Raw genomic sequence first — 12,544 nt, 5'->3', positions numbered from 1 at the left:
GGCTCCCAACCGCTCGCCTGCCTGCGTGCCTGATCATGCCCTAATCACTCCCCTGCCAGCCTGGTCAATGCCTAACCGCTTCCCTGTTGGCTCAATTACCCCCGACTGTCCTCCCCTGCCGGCCTGGTCGCCCCCAACTGCCCTCCCCAACTGCCCTCCCTCTCCTGCAGGCCCAGTCACCCCCAACTACCCTCCCCTGCAGGCCTGGTCACCCACAACTGCCCTCCCCTGCCGAGCATATTGTGGTGGCCATCTTGTGACCACATGGGGGTGGCCATCTTGCGTGAGGGTGTGACAGTCAGTTTGCATATTACCTCTTTACTATATAGAATATGTATTTGAGCAGCTTTATTCATAACTCTAAAAGCCATAATTGTACCTATTTCAACACAAATCTGAGATTGTAAGGTCCATGAAAGTTTTTCTTTGTTTCCTGATGTAGCTCCAACATCAAACATTTAATAGTGTGTTTCTAGACTTATGCTTTGAGCTCCCTAATTGAAAATTTGTCCTATCATTCTTACTGCATTGACAATGTAAGGTTTTGGTAGGGACTGAAAGAGAAAATAAGAGGAAGCATGAATTACCATATATTAATTGGTAATTATTTATAACAGTGAGAACTTCAATGCCTTTTGCTTGTGCCTATGCAGGTATAGAAAATGAATAATAAACAATTCATTACCTTTTGGAATTTATTTTCTTAATGAGGTATGAATAAGTAACTACTGTCTGTCCAATAACATATGTGAATCTCTATTTAAGACGTAAGAAAATGTCCGTAATCTCTTCTTTTGCTTGGGTAGATGTGACCATACTTGGGTCGCTTGAATAATTCCTTGGACCACTCCTATGCCACCCATAGTGTTTCAAGGTCAATGTACTTGTTCTATTCATATAGGCATGTTGCTCTGTTGATTGTGTAGTAATCAGGGAATGGTCAAAACACCTGGGATTATACTTTTAGCTATTTGGTTACACAATCATTACTATTTTTCATTCAACTATATATATAGTAATTCAAAAAATAAAAGTCACTGCCTACCTAAGATGTACCGCTGGAAGACAAAGGAGAGCTGGAACTGGAAAGCAGGGCTAGAGACCAGGACCAGGGAGAGACGGGGTTCCTGCTGGGACGGTGAACCCTGGGGAGGGCCAGTCCAGGAGCCACTGTAACTCCCATATCCCAACAACTCAAACTCTTTCTCCTTCTTCCATTGTCAACTTTTTAGTAGTCAGAGCCTTCTCGGTGCTTATTCCTTCACTTCTCTTTCTTTATTCATGACCCCAATGTCTTTTTTAGTCAAAATAAAGTCCCCCCCATCCCCACCCCTCACTCTCCTTCCCCCTCTCTTCCCCGATTCCAGGCTCTAGGTTCCTTCCTTCTCTTTGACCCACTTGTCACCTGCATGAACCCTTTCTTCGCTGTGCTCATCTTAGAAATACCAAATTCCTTAACACACAATTCCATCCATTTTATCTCACTGGCTTTTCCCCTCTAACAAGGTAAGTCCACGCCTTTGTCTCCCACACACCCCTGCTCCCTGCACTGTCTGGGGATCACGGAGTCAGGTCCTTCTGTAGACTTGTGTGAATGCGGGTGAGTTCTTCCAACCTCCTCTCCAGCTCCTGGGCCTGCTGCCTCAACTCTTCAGCCGACTGAGCCTTTGCGCCCTCATGTAAGTGCAGTGACTCTTTCACTAGCTGGATTACATCCATGAGAAGGAATATACCTGCCGTGGCTGCACCAAAGACCCTGGCTTCTTTGCTCATGGCCAGAGCAGTGCCTCCAAAAGCTTTCTCCAGCTGCTTGCCGTTTCGGGCTGAGACTGTCCCGGTGCGCAAGAAGCGCGCAGCCTTGGCTGCTAAGCGAGGATTGGCTTTGGCCAGCTTGAAGGCACGGGCATTCTTCACAATGCCTTGCAGGGATTGGAAGCACTTCGGTGCTAAGGAAGCAATTTTGGGTGTGCTGCGACGTAGAACCTCCTCGACCACCTTCTCTGTGTCACTGCCGGTTGACAATAGGCGGCTGGCTTCGGCTTTTGCTGACTTGTTCTTTGACTCTTCCACGATGCTGGCGGTCACACCTGTCACAGCAGCTGCTGCTCCCAGTCCTATCCCAGTTGCCGAAAGCACCAAACTAACCCCTAGTGTCACAGGTACCAGAGACAGGCCAATGATGGTCAGAAGGCCAGACACAGCGCCGGTAGAAGAGGCCGCCACTTTGGTGATGGTGCAGTCCCTGTGCACCTTGTCCACCTCATCCGCAAGTGCATAGAGCTTTCGTATGCGTTCCTCAAGGTCCTGTTTCACCAGAGGAAACTGCTTCATAAAGCTCTCCCTATGCAGCTGATCTGCTGAGGGCATGTCTTCGTCCTCCTCAGCCATGAGTGCTTCCAGCTGGCGCAAGTCTGCATAGAGTGCATCTGCCTCATCCCTGCAATCATGAAAGACGGGATTAACCAAGGCAGGGGTATGAATCGCTAGAGCTGAGACCACTGGTTGGATGAGCTGGTGCAGGAAGCCCTGTTCTCTATGGTGGGAACGTGTGCGTCTACCCAGAAGCCCTCAGATTACACCACATTGGCAGCCCCCATTCTGACTGGAAGCGGTCACTAAGCCTCACTGCCTCCCTCTGGTCAGGGTTACTCCATGGAGAAGAGAAGAGGGTCCCACAGGGAGGTCAGGAGCCCTCCAGCTCGCAGACAGGGTTGGAGGACATAATCAGCCAGGGCCCTCTACCCCCAGGAGAGAGGGGATCAAATCAGGGAAGGAAGAAATGTTTCCCCCTCAGTGTCCCCCTGCCCCCCGCACGGCCCTCCATTAGGCCCCTGGCCTCCTCAGTCCTGTGCCAGGTGCCTCAGCTGCCTCACTCTAGTCCAGCCCCACTGCCAAGCCTTCCTCCCATCCTCCCACCTGCACCACCCTTGCTCCATCCAGATGCCGGGCTCTGCCCCTGCTCCAGGCCTCTCAGGACCTCAGGACAGGATGACTACACTTGCTGCTTTGCCCTTGCCCTGCAGTTCATGCCAAGGCCTTCACCATAGTCCTATCAGACAGACTTGCTATTCCATTGAAGAGGAAGATGACAAAAGCCCAGAGCCCCAGAGCCGGGCAGAGATTCAGTCAGATTCAACCCAACACGGTCCAGCTTCCCTACAGCTCTCCGCCTTCCAGGCCAGCAGGACCCTGCAGAGTCTGTACAATCCCTTTCTTAGGGAGAGCAGGCTCTCTAGCCAAAATCCCCAGGGACACACACTGTGCCAGGAATTTTCTGGCTTGTCCCACAGGAAGTCCTGCGTGGCTCTCACATCCAACAAGAAGACCCTTGGGCCCTGTCTATTCCCAGCATCTTTTTAAAAGTTCAAGTGAACAGCCCACCTACTATGTGTCAGTCATTAGGCTAAACAGTTTACACACATTGTCTTATTTTCCTCACAATGAAATGGAACAGATGAGTAAGACAGAGAGTGGTTAAGTAACAGGCCCAAGGTCATGTAACCTTCCCCCTGCAGGCCTCATCTCTTCTCAACCCGAGCCCCTTCTCTGCAAGGAATGATACGAAGGAAATGTTCCTCATGGACTGTTGAGAAGGAACTTGTTCAACCCCAAACTCAGGACCCAGCCTGGAGGAGTGTGCCTGCCAGAGCGATCTAGATTCAGGGGAGATGGGTGACAATGCAGGCATCCCCTGGAGGTTACCTGGACAACTTGGCCCCAGTCACAAATCTTTTCCAGGCTTCATCACTCAGCAGGTGTTGAAGTTTCTCTTTGTTCCTTGGGTCCATTAAATACTCAATGACATCAACAAAGTCTTTGCCCTCTGGATGGAAAGAAAAAAGAATAAGGTTAGAAGAAATCTAATGGAATTGAGTATAAACAAGGTGATTAAATGTTCATCTTCCTGAGCAGCTATCACGTGGGGGAGTTTTTAAAAAGATCTTGGGAACTTTTGGTGACTCAGCTGGTGTTATGGACTGACCTGTCCCCCCAAATTTATATATTGCAGGCCTGACACCCCATGTGACTGTACTTATTCATTTATTTTTATTTTTTTAAATATATATATATTTTAAATATATTTTATTGATTTTTTACAGAGAGGAAGGGAGAGGAATAGAGAGCCAGAAACATCCATGAGAGAGAAACATCGATCAGCTGCCTCCTGCACACCTCCCACTGGGGATGTGCCTGCAACCAAGGCACATGCCCTTGACTGGAATCAAACCTGGGACCCTTTAGTCCACAGGCCGACGCTCTATCCATTGAGCCAAACCGCTCAGGCCTTTTAAATATATTTTTATTGATTTCAGAGAGGAAGGGAGAGGGAGAGAGAGACAGAAACATCAATGATGAGAGGGAATCCTGATTGGCTGACCCCACACTGGGGATCAAGCCTGCAACCCGGGCATGTGCCCTTGGCCGGAATCAAACCTGGGACCCTTCAGTCCGCAGGCCGACGCTCTATCTACTGAGGCAAAGCGGCTGGGGCTTATTTATTTTTTAACATGCTTTTATTGATTTTTAGAGAGAGAGCAAAGAATAAGTATAGAGATAGAAACATCTATATGAAAGAAGAATCAATCAGTTGCCTCCTGCATGCCCACTACTGGAGGTCGAGCCCGAAACCGAGGCATGTGCCCTGACTGGGAATCGAACCAGTGACCTCTTGGTTCATGAGTTAACACTCAACCACTGAGCCACAATGGCCAGGCCCTATGTGACTGTATTTTATAATTAGGGTTAAATGAGGTCATAAGTGTGGGACCTAAGCCAATATGAATGGTGTCCTTATGAGAAGGGGCAGAGACAACAGTTCTCTCCCTCCCTCACTTCTTTCTATTTCTCTCTCTTTCCCTCTGTATAAATCAATAACTTTTAAAAATATTTTAAAAATTGTGTGACTCTCAGGGATTTGGAGACCCTGGAAATGCAGATGAGGGACTGGGGGTTGGTGTATGTTTTGTGTGCACAGAGACAGGATGGAAATGTGTTTCCTGCCATAAACACACTAGACATATTATTCTAATTTCACAGACAAAGAAGGTGAAACTCAGACAGGAAAAGAAGGCCCAAACCAAGAAGTAGAAAGCTCACAGGTGGCATCCAAGGTCACCTGTCAGACATCTCCCTACATTAGTTTGAAGCCTCCTTGTAGTTCAAAAATTCATGTGATTTCTGTGTTCTACCCTAGAGTTCACCTATGGGATTTTTTTTAAATTTGAAAATAATGTTTCAGTCCACACATCACTGATGGAGTAAAACTATCAGGCAAAGAGGATTCCTCCTGCTTCTCACAGGTGCTCCAAGGTGGGCAGTGGAGGGGTATCGTCAGGTGGGTGGGGGTTGGAGCCTCAGCTCTAATCCTGTGATCAGTCAGTATCAGCTCTCCCCCACCAGGCTGGTCTCAGGGTCCACAGCTCCCAGTAAGCACCTCTATCCTCACCCTCGCCCACTTCTTAAACAAGAGGTCATCTTGTTTATCCTCAGGAATCCACCAGCTCCAGCCTCCCTCAGGGATCTGAGAGACTGCTCAGGAGCGGCAGGCTTCTGAGCTGTCCTCTTCTCCCTTATGCTGCAACAGGAACAAGTTTATCTTCTCCTGGGGGGTGATTTGGTTGCCTAGAAAATGCAGTGTTAATTTTGGTGGGGGGAGGGTTGTTTTTTCCTTTTCTGGCTTCACCCACTGAGGGAAAAAGGAAAGCAGGGCTTAGATTGAGGGAACCCAGAGCACTAAATGGGTGTATTTCTTGAATGTGGTGGGTGTGGGTGTGGGTGTGGGGAATAACAAAGCAGGCATCTGCAGGGTGTGACTGAGATAGTCACACCTGGTATGCAGGGGTTTATAATTGGGGCACAGGTCAGGGACCCAGCACAGCTGTGGGGGTGGCAGTTCTCTGGAGGGAAAGGTTTCCACCAGGAACTAGCAGGTTCCAGGTACAGGGGACAAGAAATTCCCACCTCCCATGGGCTGTCCTGGCCTCATTGGAGACATTGCATGAGTTCAAGAAGATGGAAGGCAGTGAGTAGCCTGAGGAGAGAGCTAGGAAGGAGGTTCCCACATAGACTTCTAGTTAAGGGGACACCCCTTGGCCCCTCTTGGGGGTTCAGGGACACTCATCAATCCCCTTTGAGGTTCTTGATTTCTCTGTAGCTTAACCCAGCTTGGAGGCACCTCCCTCAATTCTAGATCATAAGCAGGAACCAGCTGGAGAGGAGGAAACTGACTACCTCGGCAGATCCCGGCAGCTTCTGAGGCCATGATGTCAGCAGTGGGATCTCAGAGTTTCCCCTTCAGCTCACCAGTCTGTGTCCAGCTGGAAGGAGGTGTTGCTTCACCCTTGGGGAAGAGAAAACAAATTGTGGGGTTGAAAGTGAGCCAGCGAGGGGCTCTGTCTCTGGTGTTTCTTTCAGGGAAGGCCACAAGTGCCAAGATGGACTCTATCCACTGTGTTTCCCTGTCTGCCGGGCTCTGCCAGCTGCTAGTTAAGAGAAGGTACTCACCTCACTCCAGCCCACTCCAAGCCCAGTGACAGTCCCCTTGTCCTGTGGGGGCACAAGGAGAAGACCGTCAGACAAAACAACAGACAGCTGAGGAGTCATAAAACCAAAGAAGCAGTAACACCAGACACAAAAGATGGGAAGGAAAGATGGGAAGGAATGTTTTGGAAATGACTTGAGGTTGGGAACATTTGTGTTGACTAATCACTGCAGCTAATATTGATGGTGTGTCTACCACAGGCTCCTTACGAGTTCCCTCATCAAATACTCTCACACATTTCACGTGGTGGGCGCCATGGTTGCTCCCATTGGAATGTGGAGGAAATCATCACAAAGTCTAGGTTTTCACTTAAACTCGGGTTAGCCCAAGTCTCACAGTAGTGCTAGAGCTAGGACTCCAGCCCAAGTCTTCCTGATCCCAATCCGTGTTTGTGAGGACTACGCTCGACTCTTTTATATACAAGAACGTTTATTCATGTGTATGTGCTACTTCTCAATGACTCTTCTCATTCCCAAACGATGTCTTGCACCCTATGCCAAGTCTCTGTGTTGATAAATTCCTGGGGCTGTAGCTCCCAAGCCTGCACCCTTCTTGCTTCTAACACCCTCATCCCCTAAGGCCCTGGGGTCCTGCGGCCCTGGCCCCAGCCCTGCAGCCCTGCTGTGGGCTGCCCGGCCCTCCTGACGCTGCCCGGGTCTCTCTGTGCTGCCCACGCCCATCAGTGGACCTGAGCTTGTTTCTAGTTCTTTATGAAAATAGTGCAGAAACATCCTTCAGGCATAAAAGTTCGTCTGTATTTGAGATTGCTTCCCTTAAGATATTTAATAAATAGAATGACTGGGACAGAGGATATCACCATATAAAATTCCTTTATGCCTAGAGCCACACTCTAATGCAAACAAATTGCACCAATTTACTTTAATGCTCACAGGATATGAAGTGCCCATCTTTTCCATCCTCTAATTCATAGTGCTTTTTAAACATACACACACATCATTCTTTTAAAAATTCTTTTATTATGCTAAAAAATGCACAACATATAATTTACCACCTTAACCATTTTTAAGGGTACAGTTCAATAGTGTTAAATAACATTGACACTGTTGTGCAACCAGCCTCCAGAGCTCTCTTCATCTTATAAAACAGAGCTCAGTGCCCACTAAGCAATAATTCCCCCCAGCCCCTGGAAACTGCCTCTCTACTTCCCATCTCTATGGATTTGAGTGCTTCATTTAAGTGGAATCACACAATGTTTACCGTCCTGAGATGGCTTTATTTCACTTAGCACAGTGTCCCCAAGGGTCATGCCTGTTGGAACATGGGCCAGAATGCCCTTCCTTTTTAAGGCTGTAATTTTTTTAAAGGATTTTTGGGAAAGTTTATTTGAGCCAAACTGCATGAGATCTAAAATGCTCTGGAGAATAACAGTCACTCAGCTTCTTCTCTGCATCTGAAATGAAGGAGGGGATGTAAGGAAGGTTACATGAAGTTGGGAGAAAGCAGGTGGGGATTGGATTTCAGGACAGTCAACAAGAGTGTGGTCTCTTCTTTAAAAAACAACAACCAGAAATGTTTTTATTGACTTTACAGAGAGGAAAGGAATGGAAGAGAGAGATAGAAACATAGATGAGAGAGAAGCATCAGTGGCTGCCCCCTACATGCCCTCTGCTGGGTTTTGAGCCCACAGTCCGAGCATGTGCCCTGCCTAGGAATCAAACTGGTGACCTTTTCATTCATGGGCCAACACTCCACCACTGAGCCACACCGGCCAGGCCAGATTGTGCTCTCTGGAGAGTGGTTATTTCAAAGGTGTGTTCACCTAGATGCACAGAAACAATGGGCAGGGCTTCCTTAAGGAAAACAAACCTTTTACTAAGAAGTATATGCCTGGGATGTGACCCCCGCCATGGCCTGCCCAGGTAGGAATTTGTGATCGCATCACCCTGTGAGATTACTTTGCATAGAACCCATTTTTCATTCACGGTCCCCTTTTTTATGACAAGTCAAGTTGAAGGATGCATGGATGACCAACTTTTTGGTTGGATAGCGTGGTCTCACAGCTCTAAGAGGGCTCTTTCCTAGGAAGTGTCAGTGTGCACCTTGTGTTGGTGACCATTGGGATGGGGCCATACTGTAATCATGGGCTCTGTGTTGAGGCCAAATTTTCCCAGAATGGGACAGGCAGGTAAAGGGAAGGCAGTGACGTCTTATGGCCGTCATTGTGAGAAAACACTCTGGCCCTGGCTGGGTAGCTCTGTTGGTTAAAGCATCGATCCAGTATACCAAGTTTGTGGGTTCAATAATACAATGCACATAGGAATGGCACATGCAAGAATCAATCAATGAATGCATAAATACGTGGAACAATCAATATTTGTCTGTCTCTCTCGATGGCAAATCAATAATAATGAAAACACTCTGGATCATTTCTGTTCTATGAACGATCATGATGGAAACAGACCTTTCCATGCAGAGGATTCTCTCAGTTCTCTCTGGACTATCTTGCTTTGGAGCCCAGGGAAGAAAGGAAATGCTGATTGTCTGTAGGTGTTATTTTAAGAAGCAAAACAGCATTTATCAGCTACCCCTCCTGAGACCTGCCTGACACAGAGAGCCAAGGGACTTGCTGGTATATTAACAGCTGATACTAATGTGGCTCACCTGGGTGTCTTTGCTCTGCCCAGGATGCTCTAAGACTTTGCAAATAATGACTCACATTCTTCTAGTAACCATTGAACTGTGTACCATTTGTATCTGTAAATACAGGGCCAGGTCTATTGTCTGCCTGTGCTCCTGGCACTGATGGCTCAAGCCTTGGTGTGTCCCATGGCGGGGACACAGGACAACCAGCCACTCAACCGCACAGCAAACCCCAGTTTCACTCCATTTGGTTTTCTTGTTGATTTTGATGAAAAAAACTATGACTCAGATTTCACACAAATTTCCCCCTGATTTAATGTACTTCTGACAGTTCTATCAGCTTTGGAGTTCCATTTATTTCCTCCTGTCTCCTTCCTGCAGCCATCACATTTTTATATGAGGAGAAAGAGGAAGAGAGGAACTTGAAAATCTGATTCTGATGCCTGGTCTTGAACAGGACTTCCCCAAGCCCCCCTCCCCCAGGTCTGGGGCTCAGGCCCAGCTCTGTCCAGCCCCTCCCACTCCTGCTCACTACCTGCTGCCAGGCACTTTGCTTCCTGCACCAGAGGCTCCTTGAAGGCTGTAGGTCCCATTAAATACGTCCTGCATTAGGAAGAGGACACAGATGCAGACGAAGAAGAGAAGGAAGAAGAAACAAAAAGCTTCCACAGCCCTGACCGTGTGGCGCAGGTCTGTGCACTGAAGGGTGGAGGGTTTGATTTTCAGTCAAGGGCATGAATCTGGGTTGCAGGGTTCATCCCCGAACCAGGTCAGGGCACATGTGGGAGAGAACAATTGATGCATCTCACACATCAGTGTTTGTCTCCCTCTCCTTCTTCCTCCCACCCTCCCTTCCACTCTCTCTAAAAATCAATGGAAATAATATCCTCCATTGAGGATTAATAAAACAATCAAACAATCAAACAAACAAACACAAAAGCTTCCTCAAAAATCAATTAATCACAAAGGAATCTAAATGTAAAACCGAAAGGAGAACTATAAACGTGGGGAAAGAAACATTAAGACTCATGTTGAGTTGCAGAAACATAGCTAATCAAGATGCAAATCCCAGAAGCCATAAAGGGAAACTTTGACTGATTTGACTTCTTAACAATTAAAGACGGTAAAGGCTGCCATCAGCCAAGGCAGAGCACGAGAGGCCGGGCACTGTGTGCAGTAGGTACGTGGACCACAGGTGACTCGCTGTCCACACCACACAGGAGCCTACGGATCAACATGGAGAGACTGAACCCAGATTCTTAACCATAGGGAGACACAGGAAGAAATCATTCCCAGGGAAGGGGCTTGCCCAGCGTCAGGCAGCTCCTGGGGGCAGAGTAGAGCCCACCCCTCCTGGTGCTGGGGGCTGAGGGGGATGTGGTGTGAATAAGGCAGCAGCTCCCAGGTGTGTCTCTGCTGTACAGACACAGGGATCTGGGCTCAGTCTCCTCCAGCTCAGACCCACAGGACCACCTCCTACGTCTCCCATCCCCCACGGCTATGAGCGAGGCCAGCCAAGAGCAGGGAGGCAGAGCCCGCCCACCTCCTGCTCAGGGTCTCAGTGTGGCACCCGGGGCCAGTCATCCCCCTCTCAGGGCCTCAGTTTCCCACAAGGCCCGGCACTAAGAGGAAAGGGTAAGTGAAGCAATGTTACAATTTAAAATCTCAAAGGAAATCCTTTGTCCCATCAGCCTCAGGGCAGCCAGGCTGCAAGGAACAGAGGCTCTTACTCACCTACCGTCCCCCAACTTTTCTGCTTCCCCCAGCACCCCTCTTCCTTAGGGGTCACTGATTCATGTCTCAGGGAGTCCAGGCCTAGCTGAGCTGGAGGGAGGATGTGAACCCACCTGAGCAGTGTCCCCCTCCCTCTCCACTGTTTAGGGGCACTGGGGTGGGGAGGAACATCAGACAAAACTGGGTTCCAATCCGGCTCTGCTTACATGTGCCCTTGGACCCATTATCACCCTCCTCAGGCTTTGGTTTCCCTCATCTATACACTAGTGACAAGATCCTTATCTTAGAAAGTGTGAGGATGAGAAGATGGGGGAGGGGCTCCTACCCTCCCAACTTACCTAGAATCTGCCTCTGGAAGATTAAAGATAAGACCCACTTGTTCTTAGCTGTGCACATCCACTCGGCAGCTGTGTCTGCACAAACACCTTCTGGGTCCAAGGTACCTGGAAAGCAAAACCGAAACCAAATGCCCAGGTTCTGAGAAGCTCAGGGTCAATCACATTACCCAACCTGCATCGTGCCAGGTAAGCCCCGCCCTGCCTGCTGACGCCATACCCCAGGTCTGACCTCCCACGTCCTTCTCCGCTCAGCCCATCCTGCCTCCCTCAGGTTTCTAGAAGGAACACCTACCACAGAAAGAGAGTGGGATCCTGGGTAAATTTCTCCCTCCGCCCCATGGGCTTCTCCCCAGAGCCCTCCTCTCTCCTCCTCCCCCACACGCCCCCAAATGCCCTTCTTCTTCACCTTTCTGTCCCCAGCAATGAGCACATCCCTGAACACAGTGGATGCGCAATGCCTCCTTGCATTGCCTTGGTCCCTGCTCCTACTGAAGGCCCCACCCAGGCAGTTTCCAGACATTTGCTTTTGTAGGTCCTTCTTCCAGGAGCACCTGCTTCTCCACCTGGAACAACATGCTCATCCTTTAAAGCCCAACTCTGGGATCACCTCCTCTGAGAAGCCCTCCAGCATCTCCCCCTCCCAGAGGCCACTGTCCCCTGCAGGCTCTGCTCCCCTGGCCCCTGGGGGAGGCCCAAGGCCACTGTGTCTGTGTCTCCCCTGACCCTTTAGATCAGGCCTCTCTGAACCTGTCCCTGGTGGCAGGGTCAGTGCCTCGGAATCACGGCGACCTGTCCGAGGAGGCCCTCCCTGGTGGCCATGGCCGTCTGTGGGAGCACAGGTTTGTGGGCGTCGGCAGGGAGAAGCCGGCTGTTCCCTCTCCGGGCCCCTTTCCTGTTGACAGCAGATCTCTCTATAGGAAGCCCAGTGTCGCCATCACACAGAAAAGTCTGAAAACGGAAGGGACGCAGGGCTGAGTGCGTGCCAGGCACCGTGCGGGCACCTTCCCGGCCTTTCCTGTTTTATTCTCAGACCGGCTCCAGGAATCACCACCTGGATTTTACAGATCAAGAAACAGGAGGGAAATGGTTCTGCCTATAAGTCAGTGGTTCTCAACCTGCTGGCCCTTTAAATACAGTTCCTCATGTTGTGACCCAACCATAAAATTATTTTCGTTCCTACTTCATAACTGTCATGTTGCTACTGATATGAATCGTCATGTAAATATCTGATATGCAGGATGGTCTTAGGCGACCCCTGTGAAAGGGTGGTTCGACCGCCAAAGGGGTTGGGACCCACTAATTGAGAACCGCTGCTATAGGTGGGGCAGCT

General features: G+C 49.2%; 2 protein-coding genes across 5 annotated transcripts in view; both read right to left on the bottom strand.

Moving 5' to 3' along the window:
- Positions 1–1,038: 1,038 nt before the first annotated feature.
- Positions 1,039–11,562, bottom strand: LOC132227030 (apolipoprotein L2-like). 4 transcript variants are annotated; one of them, XM_059681669.1, is made up of 6 exons: positions 11,215–11,562; positions 9,678–9,745; positions 6,505–6,546; positions 6,232–6,340; positions 3,703–3,823; positions 1,039–2,437 (listed from the first exon to the last, which is right to left on the bottom strand). In XM_059681669.1, the coding sequence occupies exons 4-6, from the start codon at positions 6,260–6,262 to the stop codon at positions 1,561–1,563; spliced, it is 1,029 nt and encodes a 342-aa protein (XP_059537652.1). In that variant the 5' UTR covers positions 6,263–6,340; positions 6,505–6,546; positions 9,678–9,745; positions 11,215–11,562; the 3' UTR covers positions 1,039–1,560. The 4 variants fall into 4 exon arrangements, with proteins under 4 accessions (XP_059537652.1, XP_059537650.1, XP_059537651.1 ...); XM_059681667.1 differs by lacking the exon at positions 9,678–9,745; XM_059681668.1 differs by lacking the exons at positions 6,505–6,546; positions 9,678–9,745.
- LOC132227031 (apolipoprotein L3-like) overlaps positions 1,039–12,544 on the bottom strand; it is a 37,567-nt gene continuing 26,061 nt past the window's right edge. Inside the window, exon 5 of the mRNA XM_059681671.1 lies at positions 1,039–1,540. The gene's annotated coding sequence lies outside the window, so the exon portion shown is untranslated. The remainder of the gene's footprint in view (positions 1,541–12,544) is intronic.

Source organism: Myotis daubentonii, chromosome 2, assembly GCF_963259705.1.
Source record: "Myotis daubentonii chromosome 2, mMyoDau2.1, whole genome shotgun sequence".
Taxonomy (NCBI): Eukaryota; Metazoa; Chordata; class Mammalia; order Chiroptera; family Vespertilionidae; genus Myotis; species Myotis daubentonii.
The sequence above is the reverse complement of the archived record's forward strand: the minus strand, read 5'-3'. Positions and strand labels throughout refer to the sequence as shown.

Bases quoted from the DNA above. Each gene is read 5' to 3' on its own strand.
- LOC132227030 (XM_059681669.1), bottom strand. From the start codon at position 6,262: ATGGCCTCAGAAGCTGCCGGGATCTGCCGAG. The intron at 3,824-6,231 runs GTAGTCAGTTTC...CTTTCCATCCAG, and splicing joins AGCTGCCGGGATCTGCCGAG to AGGGCAAAGACTTTGTTGAT. The intron at 2,438-3,702 runs GTAACCTCCAGG...TCATGATTGCAG, and splicing joins ACTGGGGCCAAGTTGTCCAG to GGATGAGGCAGATGCACTCT.